Below are 22,464 nucleotides of genomic sequence, written 5' to 3' on the forward strand. Positions count from 1 at the left end.
TCATCGCAAATGTCATACGCCCCTTGTTTAATGCATTTATTTCAATCGTGCATTATCAATTCATTTGTCTGTGTAAACCTTTCAGAATTCTTTTTTGTCATGAAAGGGAAGAAACTTCTTACTATCCCCATATGATAACTATTATTCGTGAACTTTGTAAATTTAGTTTCATTTTTTGAGTAGGAATAAATCTGAAACAATTATAAATGCTTTGCATCTAAAAAATGTTGTCCTAGATGAAACACAATAAGTTAGGTGTATATCTTCTATTTACATCGTCATTCTATTTATCTTGAGGCCCAATAATCAAAGGAAAGTAAATAAGCATATTGATATGGTATAACAGTTAGAAAACTATGAATTAAGTCTTACATTTGCATTGATATAATGATAGTAGTAATGATAGTACAAGAACACATATACGTATTAAATATGGTACAACAGTATATATATATATATATATATATATATATATATATATATATATATATATATATATATATATATATATATATATATATATGAGTCTGAAAGATTGTGTAACAATACCGATAAATAGATGGAAAACAAAACACTAAAAAGTGTTGAATATCATTGCACAAAGATGGAAAAACTGAACAGATGATATAAATTATACAATAATTGCAAATATTTCGGCTCAACAAATGGCCTTCTTCGGTGACAAAAGTTTTAACAATAATGAGATATAATGTATAAGGTGTAAACATAGATCACTAATAATACAGGTAAGTTTTGGTCGATTGATTTTAATCCAAAATCCTGAATATAATAATATTAACACTAGACTGTAAATTTAATTATTTCTTTCTATTGATTCCATCTGGATGGAGGACACCCAGTGTTTTTATCCAAAACCTCTCCCGATTTTCTCTTTGCCTATTTTGCCATGTACAATCCTGTTCGATCACAATATAAGATAAAAATGGCTCCATCTTATGCCAATATATTCATGGGTAAATTTGAAAAGCAACTGCTGGAGTGCTCCATCGAAAAACCGCTTTCCTGGTATCGATTTATTGATGACGTTGACATGAAATGGGACAAGGGAGACCAAAAATTAGAAACTTTTATAACAAATGCTAACAATCAACACCCTACCATCAAATTCACCCATGAAACATCTAATTCCACCATAAACTTCCTTGATACATCTAGCACCCTCTCTGTAGGTATAATAAACACAGATATATACTCTAAACCTACAGATACTCATCAATACTTGTCGCCTGAAAGTTGCCATCCTCCACACTGCACGAAGAGCATTCCATACAGCCAAGCTCTCAGAATAAGGCGAATCTGCTCCTCTGAAGACACTGCAAAACAACGTCTGGGGCAGCTTAAAGGACATTTAAAAAGAAGGGGATATAAACACAAAAACATCAAAAATAGTTTTCGAAAAGCGGAATCCATCCCCAGAAGCAGTCTGCTAACTTACAAAGATAAACAGAAAAGTAAAAGAATCCCATGTGTGCTCACCTACCATCCATGCCTGAGAAATAGTTTCAAGACCATTCGTGATCATTGGACAGCAATCGAGAAACATTCGAAGTTATCCAAAATCTTTCCTGAGCCTCCCATGATTGCCTTCAAACAACCTAACAGCCTGAGAAATATACTTGTCCGTGCTGACCTTTCCAAACCTAACCATACTGTAGGTAATTGTCAGCCTTGTGGGGACAAGCGCTGCAAATGTTGCAACCAATTGCAGCATTCATCAACATTTCACAGTAAGACCACAGAAAAGACATACAAGATATTTTGCAATGTCAACTGCAAAAGCTCAAACGTGATTTACGTTCTTGAGTGTCCTAGATGTGGTCTCCAATATGTTGGTGAATCTATGCAGCCATTTCACAAACGCCTCAATGGCCACAGGAGTGACCTCACAAAAAAACCGTACATTCCTGTCAGCCAACATTTCAGGTTACCAGATCACAACCTGAAAGATTTTGATCACATGAAGATACTTGTGATCGAACAGGATTGTACATGGCAAAATAGGCAAAGAGAAAATCGGGAGAGGTTTTGGATAAAAACACTGGGTGTCCTCCATCCAGATGGAATCAATAGAAAGAAATAATTAAATTTACAGTCTAGTGTTAATATTATTATATTCAGGATTTTGGATTAAAATCAATCGACCAAAACTTACCTGTATTATTAGTGATCTATGTTTACACCTTATACATTATATCTCATTATTGTTAAAACTTTTGTCACCGAAGAAGGCCATTTGTTGAGCCGAAATATTTGCAATTATTGTATAATTTATATCATCTGTTCAGTTTTTCCATCTTTGTGCAATGATATTCAACACTTTTTAGTGTTTTGTTTTCCATCTATTTATCGGTATTGTTACACAATCTTTCAGACTCATATAATTTTTCCTGTTTGTGTAGTATTGTCAATTTTGATGATCCAATACCTATTAAGTTTACTGGTTGGTAGATTCTTATAGACTCTATATTATTTTTGGGCTACCTGCATTGTGTTTTTCATGATCCCAGCAGACTTATATTCCAACTGTGTACAACATGAATTATGATCAATATTTCAAACAACTAAGGATCACTAAACAACAACAAATTAGTACTAGACACCATCTTTCTAATTACTGTCATTATATTGACAATAATGTTATTCCTAGTGGCTTATGTATTAAAGCGCTGCCTCAAACTACCGGCAACCTGTCTGATACATTTCTTCGTAGGTGGGATCAAACCCTATTTCACTGTTCCCTCCGTCTACTCATACTCCTTAGAGAACACTGTATTGAACATCTTAAAAACCTAACACGTCAATTTGACTCCTTGTCTCAGGCTTGCAAAACAGATCTAACAGCAAGCGAATTCGAGAACATCCAAGAGCGCCTGAGCGATATAACCAACACTAAGACCGCCACTCTCCGCTCCAGACAAAGATGCAAATTTCAACGGGATGGTACTTTTTTCCCATCCATTAGTACAAAAGAAAAAAAGAATAATAAAACCAAAAACAGACATTTTAGACGTAGACCTCAAGTCCTCAGCAACAAGATCAATACCGTTGTTAATCTTTCCAGCAAACAACTTACTGAGGACGAAACGTCATTACTATCCAGAGGCCTAAACTTTTGTCCAGTCCCTGGTCCAGTGAATGATACTAAATTGTCTGAGGAACTGGATTATTTTGCCAGGAGCCTCCGCATCAAGGAACATTTTGCATCGAAAGAGGACGATAGCACCACCTCAGATAGTGACTCTGATGACTCCAATGAATATAGATTTAGAAAGAAAAGCAACTGGGTCCCTAAACCAAGCAAAAACACCACCTTAGAATCATTTATAGACAATGTTAAAACGGATATACTTACAAATGTAAAAATAAACAATCAGACCTATGATAATTTAACACCTGATGAACGTGTGGCTTTGACAAATTTGAGAGATAATGACGACATTGTTATTAAACCTGCAGACAAAGGGAGTGCAGTTGTCGTCATGGACAAATCTAACTATGTCCAAGAGGCCATTCGCCAATTAGATGATGACCGGTTTTACAAAAAACTTAATTCGGACCCCACCCTCCAATTCAGCGAGGAAATAACAGAATGTTTAAAGGAAATGTGTGACAATAACATCATTGATATAGATACTTTCAAATATTTAAAACCTGAAAATTCAAAACCTGGGCGATTCTACCTGCTCCCTAAAATTCATAAACCTGGTAACCCAGGTAGACCAATCGTCTCAGCTAATGGTCATCCCACCGAAAAAATATCCGAATTCGTTGATTACTATCTTCGACCACATGTAGAAAACTTGCCATCTTTTATTAAAGATTCTACAGATTACTTACTAAAGATGCAGGATTTAAACCCTCTACCTGCCAATACTACTCTTGTCACTATGGATGTCACCTCTCTCTATACGAATATTCCCCATGCGGATGGTATTGAAGCATGTAGAGAAGTTTGGGACTCTCGATCTCCTAAAATTCCACCTACTGATTGCTTAGTTGAAATGCTTACTATGGTCTTGAAAAAGAACAACTTCACATTCCAAGGAGAACACTATTTACAGACAAATGGCACTGCTATGGGTACAAAAATGGCTCCATCTTATGCCAATATATTCATGGGTAAATTTGAAAAGCAACTGCTGGAGTGCTCCATCGAAAAACCGCTTTCCTGGTATCGATTTATTGATGACGTTGACATGAAATGGGACAAGGGAGACCAAAAATTAGAAACTTTTATAACAAATGCTAACAATCAACACCCTACCATCAAATTCACCCATGAAACATCTAATTCCACCATAAACTTCCTTGATACATCTAGCACCCTCTCTGTAGGTATAATAAACACAGATATATACTCTAAACCTACAGATACTCATCAATACTTGTCGCCTGAAAGTTGCCATCCTCCACACTGCACGAAGAGCATTCCATACAGCCAAGCTCTCAGAATAAGGCGAATCTGCTCCTCTGAAGACACTGCAAAACAAAGTCTGGGGCAGCTTAAAGGACATTTAAAAAGAAGGGGATATAAACACAAAAACATCAAAAATAGTTTTCGAAAAGCGGAATCCATCCCCAGAAGCAGTCTGCTAACTTACAAAGATAAACAGAAAAGTAAAAGAATCCCATGTGTGCTCACCTACCATCCATGCCTGAGAAATAGTTTCAAGACCATTCGTGATCATTGGACAGCAATCGAGAAACATTCGAAGTTATCCAAAATCTTTCCTGAGCCTCCCATGATTGCCTTCAAACAACCTAACAGCCTGAGAAATATACTTGTCCGTGCTGACCTTTCCAAACCTAACCATACTGTAGGTAATTGTCAGCCTTGTGGGGACAAGCGCTGCAAATGTTGCAACCAATTGCAGCATTCATCAACATTTCACAGTAAGACCACAGAAAAGACATACAAGATATTTTGCAATGTCAACTGCAAAAGCTCAAACGTGATTTACGTTCTTGAGTGTCCTAGATGTGGTCTCCAATATGTTGGTGAATCTATGCAGCCATTTCACAAACGCCTCAATGGCCACAGGAGTGACCTCACAAAAAAACCGTACATTCCTGTCAGCCAACATTTCAGGTTACCAGATCACAACCTGAAAGATTTTGATCACATGAAGATACTTGTGATCGAACAGGATTGTACATGGCAAAATAGGCAAAGAGAAAATCGGGAGAGGTTTTGGATAAAAACACTGGGTGTCCTCCATCCAGATGGAATCAATAGAAAGAAATAATTAAATTTACAGTCTAGTGTTAATATTATTATATTCAGGATTTTGGATTAAAATCAATCGACCAAAACTTACCTGTATTATTAGTGATCTATGTTTACACCTTATACATTATATCTCATTATTGTTAAAACTTTTGTCACCGAAGAAGGCCATTTGTTGAGCCGAAATATTTGCAATTATTGTATAATTTATATCATCTGTTCAGTTTTTCCATCTTTGTGCAATGATATTCAACACTTTTTAGTGTTTTGTTTTCCATCTATTTATCGGTATTGTTACACAATCTTTCAGACTCATATAATTTTTCCTGTTTGTGTAGTATTGTCAATTTTGATGATCCAATACCTATTAAGTTTACTGGTTGGTAGATTCTTATAGACTCTATATATATATATATATATATATACAACTCGTCTAAACATCAACCCAACAATGTTAGATCTGTAAATTTGCTTTCGCAAATTTTTGGTTCTTCCCTCGCCGGGATTCGAACCCATGCTACTGTGATATCGTGACACCTAATCGCCTGCAATGCAGCCGTCCCGCTAGACCACACGACCACCTGGGCTCTCTAAAAAGAGCTTTCGGTGGGCATGTGTTACCTTTCCACGTCAGTTTTAATCTAGCGGCGTACTACAGTACATGATATATAAGGCATGAAGATGTTATTGTTACAGATCAGCTAAATTATCTATAGTAAAGGATCCTACAAATTAATGTAAGATACAGTCACAGAAAATAATTATATTCATAAGTACGTCTGAGTCAGTGACAACCCTACAACAGATGTATCCATCGGATCGCCATCAATGATGGTGATACATGGCTGTGTACATAATGTATATACAACTCGTCTAAACATCAACCCAACAATGTTAGATCTGTAAATTTGCTACAGATCTAACATTGTTGGGTTGATGTTTAGACGAGTTGTATATACATTATGTACACAGCCATGTATCACCATCATTGATGGCGATCCGATGGATACATCTGTTGTAGGGTTGTCACTGACTCAGACGTACTTATATATATATATATATATATATATATATATATATATATATATATATATATATATATATATATATATATATATATATATATATATATATATATATATATATATATATATATATATATATATATATATATATAATGTAGACGTGGAAAGGTAACACCCGGCCACCGAAACCTTCATTTTTATGAAGCCCAGGTGGTCGTGTGGTCTCGCGGGACGGCTACAGTGCAGGAGATTTGGTGTCACGATATCTCAGTAGCATGGGTTCGAATTCTGGCGAGGGAGAATAAAAAATTGCGAAAGCAAATTAACAGATCTAACATTGTTGGGTTGATGTTTAGAGGAGTTGTATATACAGTGAACTATACACACTTATCGGACCACAGATGAATTATCACGTTGTGATTGGTTAAATGCCGTCACGTGGTGACCCCCTATGAGACCGTATGGGGTTAGTAAGTTTCATATAGGGTTCATGACGCGTTAATGGCGACGTCATCTATTAATGTTGTTGTGTTTCATTGTTTATTTTTCAACAAAACGCCGCAGAAAAAGACCAGCGTCCGATAAATTCGTTATACGGTTAACTACTGACCCCCTACGGATCCATAGAGGGTGAATAACATTCATAGGGGACTCGGCCTCCGGCCTCACCCCCTATGGATTTTACTCACCCTCTATGGATCCGTATGGGGTCAGTAGCGAACCATATAACTTATAATATCATGTACATGTATATGGATGTACACCATTGATATTAGACTCATATAGTATCGATTAAGAGAAATCAAATCCGGGTAACAAACGTAAACCGAGGAAAACACGGGTCCTTTTAGGTTTAACATCCTGTCTATTTTTTATGGTACTTGTTATTGTATTTCTCTTTCCGCAAACATGAATTACCCTCTTTCCTTAAACTTGAATTTCCGTTTTCTTGAAACATGAATTACCCTCTTTCCTTAAACATGAATTCCCTCTTTCCTTAAACTTAAATTCCCTCTTTTTCTGAAATATGATTGGGATGCATATGAATTTTAGAATATGATTTACTGACATGGTATATAAGATTATATTTATATACTTTAAGACATCAACTCTGTCGCATTCAGTGACTTTGGTTACAAGCAACATTTGTCGTTGTTAAAATGTAATTTTTTTCAGGTTTATTTCAAAGTCTACAGAGTAAACTGTACGACAAAACAAATAATTATGTAGATGGTGGAGTTTTTTGTAACTACCCTATTCATTGTTTTGATGGTAAGTGTAAAATCATATTGTATGGAGCCTTTTAAAACTAATCTCCAAAGCCAAAAACAATTAATTAATAGTTTAAAAGTTTTAATCAATTATTATAGTTGGGCAATTTACGATATTAACTAATCATAGATACCAGTCATACAATTGTATACGCCATTTAGGAACCAACAATAGGAAAGGTGTTCTTACTATATTATCTTTTATTTCAATTTAACAATACAGAATATATCAAACTAAGTGTGTACATTTTACATAAAAATATTCTCGAATGAAGAACGAATTACTTGCTATAAAAAAGATACTAATTTACTGAAATCAATGGAGATCCTTTTTATATGTTTGTTCTAGGATGGTGGCTTTCGATGAACCCAAAAGATAGTTTCTTAAATAGAATTCAGCCAATCAGTGATATAGTATCGCTGATGGATAGGAACAACAGGTTCCAAAGTGGAGTGGAGTCAACAAATACACTTGGGTGTATTGTCGTAAGTGGATCCCAATGCAAACTGGTATTATCAAAGAAAACAAACATCTAGTCATCTAAATCATAAGTAAAAAAAACCTAAATTAACAACCTGGAGAAAAATAACAAATGAAAAATTCCAAAACCAAAGCTCCAAATATGTTTTGACTTTACAACCCTAGACAGACATAATACTGCAATGATAATACATTTCTCTCGAGATTTAAATTCCCTATTTATACTACATAAAAAATACCTGTACCAAGTTAGAAATTTGACAGTTAATACCATTTGCTTGATATGTTTGAGCTTTTGATTTTCCATTTGCTTAGCGACTTTTCGTATAGAATTTTCCTCCGAGTTCAATATCTTTGTTATTTTACTTTGTACCCTTACAGAAAATTATTTTTAACAAAATTAGTGCATACTTATAAATGATCTACTCCTTATATAGGATGGAATTGGTAAGTCTAAAAAAAAGTATTTATTTCTTGAATAAAGGGAAGACAATACCATGGAATAAACAAAATAAATCATGACTGGGACAAAAAATAGAACATTATACACTTAAATCAAAATCTGATTATATGACGCGTTCAGTTCGTCAAAAGAAAGAAGGGAGGATAATTAAAACATATGCCTAACCGATTGTGACGCAGATAATGCAAAACGGGCATCTAGAAGCAGAATGATTAAAAGTGAAAATTTAAAAAATGACCTTAACTAAATGATAGTGATAACCAGTCTAGAAGGCCGAGATCTCCAGACCACACAACGTAGATATAGGTGCCATTATATCACAGAAGTATGGAATGATGCCCCGCACATTTTTTTTTTTGGATGAGCAGCTTACAAAGACGCTAATGATGTAATGGAAAAATTGACGTCATTTTATAGACAAACCGTTTCACAAATAATGTCGAATATGTTGCTTATGTCGCAACTACAATTCCCTTCCCTTTTTGCGAGTGTGGCCTACTGAATTAGACTATTTACCGTGTTTCAATTAACATGATTTTTAGCTCACCTGGCCCAAAGAGTCAAGTGAGCTTTTCTCATCACTTTGCGTCCGTCGTCCGTCGTCGTCCGGCGTCGTCTGATAACTTTTACAAAAATCTTCTCCTCTGAAACTACTGGGCCAAATTAAACCAAACTTGGCCACAATCATTATTGGGGTATCTAGTTTAAAAAATGTGTCCGGTGACCCGGCCAACTAACCAAGATGACCGCCATGGCTAAAATAGAACTTAGATGAATCGGACAACTCGTTGTTGGGTTGCTGCCCCTGAATTTGTAATTTTAAGGAAATTTTGACGTTTTTTGTTATTATCTTTAATATTTTTATAGATAGAGATTAACTGTAAACAGCAATAATGTACAGCAAAGTAAGACCTAAAATTAAGTCAAAATGACCAAAAATGGTCAATTGACCCTCTAAGGAGTTATTGTCCTTTATAGTCAATTTTTAACAATTTTCATAAAATTTGTAAATTTTTACTAACATTTTCCACTGAAACTACTGGGCCAAGTTCATTATAGATAAAGATAATTGTAAGCAGCAAAAATGTTCAGTAAAGTAAGATGTACAAACACATTACCATCACCAAAACACAATTTTGTCATGACTCCATCTGCTTCCTTTGTTTAATATTCACATAGACCAAGGTGAGCGACACAGGCTCTTTAGAGCCTATAGTTATAAAATTGAGAATGAAAATGGGAACATGTCGAAGAGACAACAACCCACAACCCGACCAAAGAACAGAAAACAGCCGAAGACCACCAATGGGTGTTCAACACGGCGAGAAAATACCGCATATTTTACTTGGCCTTTTGTTTTGTCGTTTGTGTCATGAATTTGTTTTGATATGACTGTTTTATATTCCTTTTATTTACTCAACCCTTTTTGTGTATGATTACTTTGATTACTGCTTACTGAATGACCTGAACATTTATGGTAACATGTTGCCCTTAAAATGAGGCAAGCAAATTATTTGTTGAATTTGAATAAATTTCATCACACTGCTTGAATAAAATGAAAATGATTAAAAAGTATTAGGAACATTTAAATCTAAAACTCTTATATGATAAGTAACAAACTTATGTATTCTTGTAACGTAAGAAAACATGGCTTCTTGGATTGCGTCTCAGCTGATAATTGTTTTTCTTTTTACAGTTTTCTTTTGATGAGGACGAATATCATAAAAAATTGGTATTAAAGAAATCTGGCGTTCCAATGGGAAAATTACCGAATACGAAATTGGCAAGGTAAAGTAAATGTCTGTTAAGTGACAGCTATTTTCGATCTATACTAGTGAACAAAAGAAACGATACACGACTCTTTTTTTTCGAAAATTCAAGATGAAGTTTTCATTATATACGACCAATACTGAAGATGGTAATACCGAATGACCACAGAACTATAAACCCGTTTACAAAAAACAGTTTTATGCTTCCATGACGTCATCGACAGAAATTATTTTTTTCGACAAAATTTACAAAAATCGACAATTTAAAAGAACCCAGACGTTGCAACTAATGATTCGAACCTCCCATTTAAAGGTAAAGAAAATATTTGCCATCAATTTGTTTTTAAAAAATCATACAGTTTCTTCGTTTATTTGTAAAGCGAAATTCGGCCCTTTAAGAAATCGGTAAAATGTATACATTATCATTTCATCTTCCATATACAGTGTTTGTAAAGTGAAATTCAAATACACGGTATCAAACTTAAAACTAAACTGAAAGGTTCCAAAAATACAGAGTGGTGTTTTCATATCTAAAGCATTGATTTCAGACGTAAACACAATTTTTAATTTTTTAATTTTTTGAGATTTACTAAAAATTAAAAAAAAAATAAAATATTTCAATCCATAATTTACAACATGAACATAACTTTATTAGCATATTGGATATTTTTAAACAAATTTGAAAATTATTTTAGTACTTTCAAAATTGTGTGTCGATTTTAATTAAATTTTCCGCAAAAATAATTTGAATCCTGTGATTATTTACACGGCATTTAGTTTCTTTCCGACAGGTTTTGATTTTCATAATTATATGCACATACATGTCAAATGAAAAGTTTTCAAAATAATGCATCTCATTTTGTTTTATATTAAATACTTTTTGATCAATTTGATTTCAAATCGTTTATCGTTTCTTTTGTTGACTAGTATACTTTACTTCTAAACTCTTTCAAACAGACAAATTAAGTTAGGAAAGGAAAAAGGACAAAATCGCATGAGCAACAATGTGGTTGTTTGACAGGGTAAACGTCTATTGCTCTGCAGGCATTATTTCCCTTGCAAATTTGTCTTGAAAATTGTACAATCGAGAATAGTAGGCAAGCGGTTCAGATCCTTATTTAGGTGTCTAAAGAATTCAGACCACGATAACTTGTAGCGACAATCAATACCTGATCATGACCGTGAAACTGTACTATCGATTACAGTTATTCTTCCTCTTAACTCTGTTGAAAAAGTCTTGTGTGACGACGCACCCCTGTTGATGAAGTTCACTAAAGTGTCAAAATGCACGAGTATAACATATTAACTGAGATATATTAACTCCATACGATGCAGCAGATGGTATGTTAAGCACGATGGATGCACTTTCTGCATATATAAGATATTATTTTCTTATTCGTGCCCTTAAACGCAAATAAAGTATTTATGAACAAAAACTCAAACATATATCTATGGGAAACAGCTCGCCTAGACGAGTGCAGCAAAGTTTATATATCAAATAAGTCAACTGTCCTCGAATAACTTTGCCAGCACACTAAGACCGCTGCAACATACATGTCTTACAAACATATCTACAATGAAAATAATGAAATATAATCTTTTATATCACAAAACTTTATTTACATAATGTTCTTTTTATCATCTGCAGAAAAAACGAAATGTGTTTACAATAATTATAAGCTTATACAAAACATGTTTACAAAAGGGGGAAGGGGGAAACTTCACTGCACTAAGACTGAGCTTCGAAGCTAGGAAAATGTATTTTCAATGTAAACTTTTACCGCAAATGACTAGTCCGTGCTAACATAAAAAAAACTTTAAACTCTTAACTTTGATAAGGCGACTTATTGTTATGCTACAATAATTTAAATATTATTGTAAACATGAACACATGTTCCCATTATAACAACAAACCCATGTGCTATCGATAGTTAATAAATACTTACATATTTTTGTATAAGTTTTAAGACCAATTTATAATTGCATTAAACATAGATATCATTTTCTTTTGAAATTGAAAATTATGAAACAAAAAGCGTCTTTAAACAATTTAATTTTCCACGATATTAAGTGAATGGCTGGACTCAAAATTGTAAGAAGCCATCCTTTTTCAAAATATAAATTAAACAAAAAGAAGACATTAGTTTGAATCACATATATTCATGTCCTTTTTGTCACAAAGGTCATCAACATCTTTGACTTTTAAATGATTGGTTTGAGCGTTCATACTAAATGTGAAACCAGAAAAGCGCTTCGGATACATGAAATTTAGTAACAGTTGTTTTAATTTTTTTTAAACATAAAATTTCACCAAATAGATTAATACACTGTTTCAAATATCGATATGTTCATCTTGACGAATTGATAAGATTTTACTTGCATTTAAAATCGTGAAATGTAGTTTTCCCGTTTGAATGGTTTTACACTAGTAATTTTTGGCTCCTTTATAGCTTTTTGTTCGGTATGAGCCAAGGCTCCGTGTTGAAGGCCGTACCTTGACCTATATGGTTTTCTTTTATAAATTGTTATTTGGATGGAGAGTTGTCTCATTGGCACTCATACCACATCTTCTTGGTAATATATTGGATATATTGGCAGGAACCTTGTTTTTTTTAGAAATTGGGCAAAAGCAGATCAAGGAAAGTGTAAAATACACAATGTATATACAGACGTATCTGAAGCTGCGACAGAATTCTTCAACGTAAGTCTTCCGTAAAATCTGATTAGTATTATAACTATAAGCATAGGTATAATATAGATTAATTAAGGAACGAAAAGAAAAAAGGAAAGTAACTAATTATACGAAGAAGTAACACTTCAGATTCATAGATAGATGTTGGATTTCGAATATTAAATTTGAGACTTCATTTATATATGCTTTCCGTTTTGTTATAATGATCTCTTCACCTTTAATTATCAAGAAATCATTTATTTTTGTATTTATATCATCTGTAGCCTTTACCTATGACATTTTGCAAATCATTACTAAAGATGACGTTTTTCTTGATCTTTTGTAGGTTATGCAAGAAAACGATTTAGATGGCAATAACGTAATTTCAAAAGAAGAATTCAAAAAAGCTTTTTCTGAAGTAAGATAAAAAATGAAAATAAAAAGATGTTGACATGTGTGATCGCTTATGCTAGAAATAGCAACCATATACCTTGTGGTGTATGTGTAAGCAAGTTTAAATCATTATTTTTATTTGAATATTTTAAAAGCCATAAAAGCGCGAGGTTTACCTTACCACATGATTAGGTTCAATCCATCTTTTCTACATAAAAAAATGCCTATACCAGGTCAGAAATATGACAGTTGTTATCCTTTCGTTTGATGTGTTTGAGCTTTTGATTTTGCCATTTGAATAGGAACTTTCCGTTTTTGTGGGTTTCGTGTTGCTGTTGTACCCCTATTCGTGAAATTTTTACCTGTCGTATCTGCGTGTTTTGTCAATATAAAGGTATTTAATGAAAATGTAATACAAGTGAGAGATTAATCAAGATTCAAAACCAGGTTTAACCCACAAATTTTTTTATAAGTGTCATGTACCAAGTCAGATAAATAGCAGGTGTCATCTTATACTTAACTTGGTCTTTGTTTCTATGTGTCTTACATTGTCGTTTGGTTTTTTTTTTGGTTGCACTTAGTGTTTTCGTTGTTTCGTTGTTTCGTTGTTTTCTTCTTATAGTTGATGTTTCCCTTCGAACAGGAATATACCTCGTTGCCTATATTTATATCTTTCAGTTGTATATACCCAACAATATAGTTCTGCTATTGTTGGATCACACTTGTAAGTCATTTCAATAACTTACCAAATTAAATTATGTATGTACCTGTAGAAAAAAATCTTTGAATATTGTTTTTACTGGTTTAAAATAATTTGTTTACCAGTAGATTAACAAATATTGCACTTATGTAATTCTACGGTGCTTAAATCTATCGATATATATAGTTTGGCATTGCCCAAGGACATGTTTTTGTCTGACTGTTTACTTCGTCTTTACACTGAGTCCATTTGAAGTTAGATTGATATTTTAATTTAGATACATGCTATTATTATAAGTTGTTATTTGTCTTTAAACTAGTTTCAGTAAATTAGGTAACAGCAGTTCTGTACTTAGTGTCTTTTGTGTTTTTGTTTTGTATCGATATGATGAGGTAAACCATTTTCAGTTGATTCTTATAGATTGTTCTTATGTTGTGCTGTTACATTACTCTCCCAGTTTACCTTAGTTACTTACCTTCGACGTCATTTGGTATCTGGTAGAGAGTTGTCTCAATAAGGAATTGTTTTGGCAATCATACCACATCTTATCCATATGATGACGAATGAAAATGTCTTTTTAATGTGTATCTCTGTTTTTTTCTGTTTTTTTTTTATGTATTCCTCATGTAACAGGTACCAAGGTTTGGTTATCAACTAAAACTGTAGTCGGGTTTAAGGTACCGATTCCGAAACTAATTTACCCTAAGAATGCATTTTTTACCAACGTAATGTCGGTTAAATGGTATATCTTTGGATATCATTTTAGTACAATTATTCAATATTTGTACAATGTAATGAATTGTTTAAGGGACTTGTTTTCGTTGGCTTCATTATTAAGACAACAGAATGGACGTCAGATCTGTAAACAGTTACCAAAGGTACCAGGATAATAATTCAATACACAAGACTCGCGTTTCGTCTACATAAGACTCATCAGTGACGCTCAGATTAAAATAGTTATAAAGCCAAACAAGTACAAAGTTGAAGAGCATTGAGGACCGAAATTCCAATAAGTTGTGCCAAATACGGCTAAAACTACAGATTGTGTCCTATTTAAAAAAAAGTGTCAATTAAGATTGATTTTACATTTAATTGAATGTGCTCTTTCTGACCAGAGTTGGTTACGAATTTATATTTCGCACAGCTAAATGTACGCCCCACTTTGTCAAAATCAAAATACTGATCTGAAGAAGACCAATATATAAATATAATTCTTTACCCCAGTCACCCTTGCTATTCTTATATAAGAATTATAGAAGTTAATTGTTGTAACTGATTTGTTTTGGAGTTTTCATTTAATGCACATTCCTTCGATGCGTCTTTCAGATTAATAGAGTTAGGAATCCAAAGCAATCTTACTTACAGTTTACGTTTTTCGATTCTTTGTAGGCCGATTTTAAAGAGAAATACAGCAAATTGTTATTCGGAGAGGAATGTGGCCCTGATCTTGCATACGATGCTTTAGACAGAGACGACAGTGGCAGTGTAAGTTTACAGAAATTGTTAAAAAAAATGTATTACAAATAATACATATTGCATCAGTACAAGCCTCACAGTAAAATTGTTAACTGTTTTATAATATTGTTGATGAGTTCTTTCGTTATCGTATTTTTAGACTTACCATTGGTATTTAGGATTATGATTTAGAACGCAAGATGTAAGTTTGATCTACAAAGACTAATCAGTGAAGCTCAAATCAAAAGAGTTGAAAAGACTGCAAACCCAGTATTCCGAAAGTTTTTGCCATTGCTCTGACATTTCTTAAAAAAATCGACACAGTTTTAACGCGCCCCACGACGAAGATCCCAAAATGAACTGGTACGGAAAAAGAAATATCCATATTAGTATTACTTGCTCAACATCGAAGCGCGATAACAGGAAACTTTATTTGTACTAATAAAGCAAAAAATATTTCTAAACCTGTAATTTGTTCAATAGTTGACTATTGGCAGGATAAATTCTATCCATGGGGTAGGAAATCCGTAGTATTTTGATGAATTGTTGTGAAAATAATTGATTTATTATTATGACCATATCATTACAGAAGTGAGGACTGCTGGGCTGGTAATAATCCTCACATAACAATCATACGCAGTGCAATCCAAGTGAGCAGGGTACCAAAAAAAACTTTTCACAGTTTGTCATGTATGCCTAGTCAGGAATATTCTAACGAACCAAATGAATTATTACTATCATTATACACCTTTACTATTGGAATTGTTAAAACTTATTTTGTTCCATTATGCATTTCAGATTGATTACAATGAACTAATAAATTTTATTGAAGTAACAGGCGTTTGCATGCATGAGACATACCTCGGGGTGAAACGCAAAGAAATCGATGGCTTTTTCAGCTTTTTGGGGACTATTTTTAATGCTCTCTCAACCAATGCCGGTAGAAAATTTACTCAGGTACATAGTTAAATAAACATATTCTAAAGGTACATAGTTAAATAAACATATTCTAAAGGTACATAGTTAAATAAACATATTCTAAAGGTACATAGTTAAATAAACATGTTTTGAAGTGCCAGCGAATTGGGGGCCTATTATTCAGAAGCTGGTATATTTCTTTTCTATTTCATTAAGGCTGTACCGAACACTTGACTAAAGTTGATTGAACTCGTTTAATTTTCCAAACAAAAAACTGTCAGGTCTCATTGCACTGATTTTGTTAATTGAGATGCTCAATATTTCCTTAAACAATAGAAAGTAATTAAATTGTTCAGCTGATTTTTCTCCCTGAAGTATTATGGTCCACCTTTATTCATTGTAATTTTACTGATACAATGTGCTGTCATCATTTCCTGTTTTATTTGTCATAAAACATTTACAAAACCTTATACTTCTATTGCCACAAAATACAATATTCGTCACACATTTTGGAAGAGCAAATCAAAAGTATCATCTTCACAACCGTTTAAGTCTATTACTATGTATATGGAGTATTAATCTTTTAAATTGTTATCAATTTTAAAAACTATTATTGTGAAGTAAAAATATGCTTGACATTTGTAATATAGTGTTAGCAATTGCTTTGTTTTCAGAGTTCTGACATAAATAGAACGATTGGAATAAGTTCATGGTACATCAAGACAACCAATTTTGATATGGAAGATGAAGACAAGAATTTCTTAATAAATGTAAGTTTAGATAATATATATTGATCCGTGAACTGCTTTTATGTGTCTATATTGTTATATCCTCCCAATTTCCTAAATTAATTTCATTTGCAGAATATAAAGGCACAGAAAGGTTGCTTATAATTTATCTTATATTAGTAGAATATTGTTATTTAATATACACACAAAATATCTTCTCTTTGACATCTCACATTATACATAACGAACACATGCTTTGCGTTGCAATGTTAAATTTGTGTAATTGTCCACTATTTTTTTTAATAGTTTTTTACGTTATTTACTGCCATCTCTGATCTAAACTGTGTTTTCTAGAGAATTTCGTGATTCAGTTATAATTTTGAAACCTTCGAATACCACTGTGGTTTAATTGCATCCATTTAAATTAAGTATTTTTGAAAGTGTGTAGAGTGTATTCTTAACGATATGAATTGAAAATTCTATCTTTAACAACATGTATTTCTAAACCTCTACATTTAAGTATAATATGTCATGAACCTTTCTGTGAACTAACTAAGGGTCCAGTAATCATGAAACTATCACATAAAGACTTACAAAGTTAAGCATGAAAACAGATTTTTGAAATTAATGAAATCAGCATTAGATATTTTAACGAGGATTGTTTAAATTGAAAGCTGTATACCAATTATATGCAGTAATAGTGCGGTGACAGAAGTGTTAAAAGTCGTCTAGATCGCGAGTTTAATCTCCCCAAATAACACACGGCTAAAAATGGTCTTAACTTAAAGAAAAATATGTCTTCTTTAGTTTTTGCCCTGTCGTCAGAATTTCGTACGGTCACTTTTTTCTAAAAAGTCGTTTTAATGACTGGTAGTATATTGGAGAGTTTCAACCCCCTTTTTCAAAATGAAAAAATGGGTATGTTTGCCTACATTTAATTGAAATAGTTTTTCCTGAAGCTATTTTTACATGTCAAAATATGCTATTCAGTATTTTATTTTCCTCTAATCTATAAAATTTGTGAAGTTTAGACTATTTAAAATTGAGGTAATTTTATTTGCAAATTCAGACTCAAACTTTAGTTTCTTCTTCATAGTAGTAATAAAAATTATCCCATGATATTTTAAGCATATAGTATTTAATAAAACTAATAAGTGATAAAAATTTCGGAACCAAAATATGAAAAAAACCTTAAGAAATCAATGGAAAAAGAATGGAGTAAAAATCTTCAATTTCAACACGGAACTCAATCACTTGCCTTCCGTCCCATTTTGTGTATTAGTCAATAATTTGCAGTGTTTTCAGTGTACACGTTCTAGAATGCAGTCGTTCATCTGGAGCGCTTGTATATTTTGTTACAACAAAACATTTTAGAAAGATAAAAAATTACTCAAGTTTGAAGCAGATGAGCGCATTAAAAATGTTTTATCCGTGTCAGATAAAGTTAAAGTTGAAATAGTTTCCCATCCATCTTTTAAACTTCAAGCACTCTGTCATTTTGGTTGCATTACAAAATATTTGCTAAAAACGGGAAAAAAAAAATCCAAACCCGTGGAAGCAGATATTTCAGAACACGATCATACTGCTTTTACTAATTCTATTTTGGCTATTGACAACGATTTAATGGTCATTCCTCATGGCACCGTTACTTGATAAATATAGATCATTTCTTCGGGCTGATTCTAATTTAGAATATTCTACATGTAAAATGCAGTTTAAACTCATTTATTTCTATAGAAATTCAGTTGTCAAACAAGTTCAAGGCAAATATAACATATTATTTAGTAGCAAATTAACTATTTTAGATGCCATATAAGCTTCTAGTCAATTGAAAACTGACCTCAAAATCTCAATGTCAACTGTAAAAGACACAAATAACGGACAGATATTTAATTCCGCTGCAAGTTTACTTAGAAAAGACATCGAAACTTTAAAGAAGACTACCCAACTTTGGATGAATTGTTTCTTCCTTCTTAATTCAGTCAATGCCTTCGTATTTATTGCAATTCATTATATGGTTACTCAATGAAACTGCATACAGCCAAGACTATTCTCAGGAAATGGCACCAGAGAAATTGTGGAAATGCTAAGCAATTGTTGAGGCAATCATTTTTGTTTTACTCCTTTTCATTTAGGATTGGCTTTACAAATGTACCGTGAGTTTGGTTCAAAATACCTTGTTAAAACATTGAATGCCAATGGATTTTATGCTTCTTAAAATAAAGTGCGACGCTATCTAATGTCTTGCCAACCATGAAATTGAGCGAATTCAAGATAGTGTGTACTTCTCGTATAATGTTTCCCCAGCATCTTTGCAGACAAGCATATGGATGTCATCACACCTTCCTAGACCCCTTATAGATCTCTGTTAAATCTTGGATGAATTGATAGGGATGATTTGAAGCTGGTATTTTTTAGGAACAAATGTCTTCGGACTTCCTACAATACGTTGTCTGTACTTGTAAAGAAAAACTCAGAATAACGTGTTTGCTTTGAGCAGAACCTTTCATGTGCAGACCTGTGGCCATGAGTGAAATGTGTAGAAATATTAAAACATGTCAAAATGTTAGAAATTATTATAAATTAAGGAATGTATCTCCCTCATGCAAAACTCTGATTCATTTCACAGATTTGGCTATACTTTTTGGAAATTTTGGATTATAGCTCTTCATCTTTAATATAAGCTTTGGATTTCACATATTTTGGCCACAAGCATCACTGAAGAGACATGTATTGTCGAAATGCGCATCTGGTGCAGAAAAAAATGGTACCGTTATTGTTGTTGCACGTGACAGTTGATGAAAATTAACATGATGGAGATAAGGGTTGATTTGGTATAAAGCTTGTGGCACTGGTACACACGAATCCAGTCCCGAGATTAGGGGATTGTTGACGTGCCCTTAAAAAAGTTAAATCCCGCCACTATCTGTATGTGTCAGTTTTAAGTTACGAGATGGTAATGCAGTGTTTGTCGTTTGTTTTTATATACTATATTAGTTTCTTTAATATTTATTTTGTACATTAATCAGGCCGTTAGATTTTTTGTTTGTTTTACATTATTCGTTTCGGGAATTGAATACTTTGCAGTATGACTTTTACTCATTGTTGAAACCCATACAGGACCTATAATTGTTTTATGTCTCATTTGGTCTCATTTGGAGAGTTGTCTCATTTGCAATCATATCACATCTTCTTTTTTATATGGAATACTTTTGAAGTATGTGGTACGTTGCAAGGGGAAAAGGGGGATATAGTTACAAAACCTATAATTAATAGATATTAACCAGAGTTAAATACACAACAAAAGATAATACTATGGTAGCAGTAATAATTGTGAAAAAAACCCAAAAAGCAACGAGTAGTCTATAAAAAACCTGAAGTATCCGCAAATTCAATTTGAGGTCATATTTGACTGTAGTGTTCGATGGCTTTGATTTCATACCTCACCCAATATGATAGTTTAAAAAATAATTTTAAAGTATTGTCCTGCATGACACTTGATTTTTACCTGAAATTGATCTTTTTCATAAGGTTAAGGTGCTCTTAACATTTTATAGGTTGAAAACTAGATTTTTAAAGTTTTGTTTATATAACGTCGTTTTAGGATTTTGTTTGATAAAAAAATCTCAATGATTAAGGTTTATGTATAATAACAAACATTACTAAAACCAAAACAGCATCATTTGTATTTAGGTAGAGTTTAGAAATAGAACAAAATGTCAAAATTGAAACCCATCCAAATTTTCACAAATTTTTACATATGACCTTTGACCTCAATTTTAAAAAAATGTGACCATATCAAGTCCTGACGACAGGCATATTATTATAGTACACGATTTCCTCTTTCCAATGATATATTATGTAGGTGTGTGTTCGGTGGGGAGATTAAATTCCAAAAAATCTGCCTTCAGTCACCGCACTATAAGATCAATGTTTTTATGCCTGTGTAAAATCACAAACAGGAAAATTGCATTTTTAAAACTTACATTTCAAACTTTAACCAAGAACAATTAATCCTTGCATTGTTGTACCGATGTCATGAAGAAAACATGTAGTCATACTGTTGTAAGCACTTGTTTAAATGAGATATAAAATGGGATGCCTTGAGATTTTTCTTTAACAAACATAACAGTTCCTAATAAAACATCATTGAGATGAAGTCGTATATTTTTGTCTTCCTGAATCGACAAGGATTTCACAAGTATAAAGTTTTGAACCAAAAAGTGTATATTGATTAAAAACAATGAAAACGTATTCATAGCATCATGACTAAATAGAATACAGATGGGCTGAAACAACCAATCGTATATAAGATAATTACCCAGGAGAACACAGTACTTACTCTTAGAATCAGTTTACAGCGAAGATATAAAACTTTCAATGCTAGAGCTTACACTTTTTGTGTGTTTTCTAATATACATAGTAATTAAAATATACTGATATAAAAATATATCTAAAACAATAGTTTAGTGAAAGAGATTTACAAAAGAATAGTGATACAGTTTATATTTTGTTTAATGAAATTCAAAACACATAATGTAAGTCCTCATTTTCCAAGTATTTCATCCAAAAAGACAACATATACTTGTTCTGTATTAAAGAAGAGTACACTTACTGTTATACTTGCAGCAAGGAAGAAAGTCTACTCTTAGATACTTACAGCATTTCGTCCGTGACAATAAACTAGAAAAAGTATCCAAAGATGTAATCAATGCCAGCGATATTCCGAATAAACCAAGTCTTACAGACGCACAGCTAGAAGCGATTTCTAAAATGTAGTAAATTTATGATTATATTTCGACAATATATATATATATATATACAACTCGTCCTAACATCAACCCAACAATGTTAGATCTGTAAATTTGCTTTCGCAAATTTTTTGTTCCTCCCTCGCCGGGATTATGCTAATGTAGTTTGATTACAGTATTATTGGTATTTGCGATGAAGAATAAATTTTTAATATTTATACAAGACAGACATATCAACAGAAAAAAAGTGTGATGGATTAATTATATGTTATATTATTGATATGATTACTGATTAATAAATTTTCATTTTGTTCTTTCATTTAATTGATTTATAACGTCAGGCTCCAAGTTCTTTTCAGGTCGGTCATGAAAAGTGGCCAACGTATTTTTTGGGTCTTTCTTTCAACGAAAACATGCCGAATCAGTATCAAAACATTATTGCCTCCTCAAAAGGTGTTCAATCTGTCAATTTTGTGGTCTGTCTGATTTTTCTTAACATTTACTTGCATTTAGTTTGGTTAGTTTGAATTCCTTGTCCATTGGAACATAAAAAAATAGATGTTCAATTACTTTATCGCCATTTGTAAAACT

General features: G+C 32.8%; 1 protein-coding gene across 1 annotated transcript in view; it reads left to right on the plus strand.

Moving 5' to 3' along the window:
* Nucleotides 1–22,192, plus strand: part of LOC139513650 (uncharacterized) — a 41,221-nt gene extending 19,029 nt beyond the window's left edge. Inside the window, exons 7-15 of the mRNA XM_071302334.1 lie at nt 7,450–7,545; nt 7,894–8,030; nt 10,185–10,276; nt 12,874–12,958; nt 13,275–13,346; nt 15,411–15,506; nt 16,275–16,433; nt 17,069–17,164; nt 21,752–22,192. Coding sequence (XP_071158435.1) covers nt 7,450–7,545; nt 7,894–8,030; nt 10,185–10,276; nt 12,874–12,958; nt 13,275–13,346; nt 15,411–15,506; nt 16,275–16,433; nt 17,069–17,164; nt 21,752–21,901 — 983 coding nt within the window. The 3' untranslated portion in view covers nt 21,902–22,192. The remainder of the gene's footprint in view (nt 1–7,449; nt 7,546–7,893; nt 8,031–10,184; nt 10,277–12,873; nt 12,959–13,274; nt 13,347–15,410; nt 15,507–16,274; nt 16,434–17,068; nt 17,165–21,751) is intronic.
* The last annotated feature ends 272 nt before the right edge of the window (nt 22,193–22,464 follow it).

Source organism: Mytilus edulis, chromosome 2, assembly GCF_963676685.1.
Source record: "Mytilus edulis chromosome 2, xbMytEdul2.2, whole genome shotgun sequence".
NCBI lineage: Eukaryota > Metazoa > Mollusca > Bivalvia > Mytilida > Mytilidae > Mytilus > Mytilus edulis.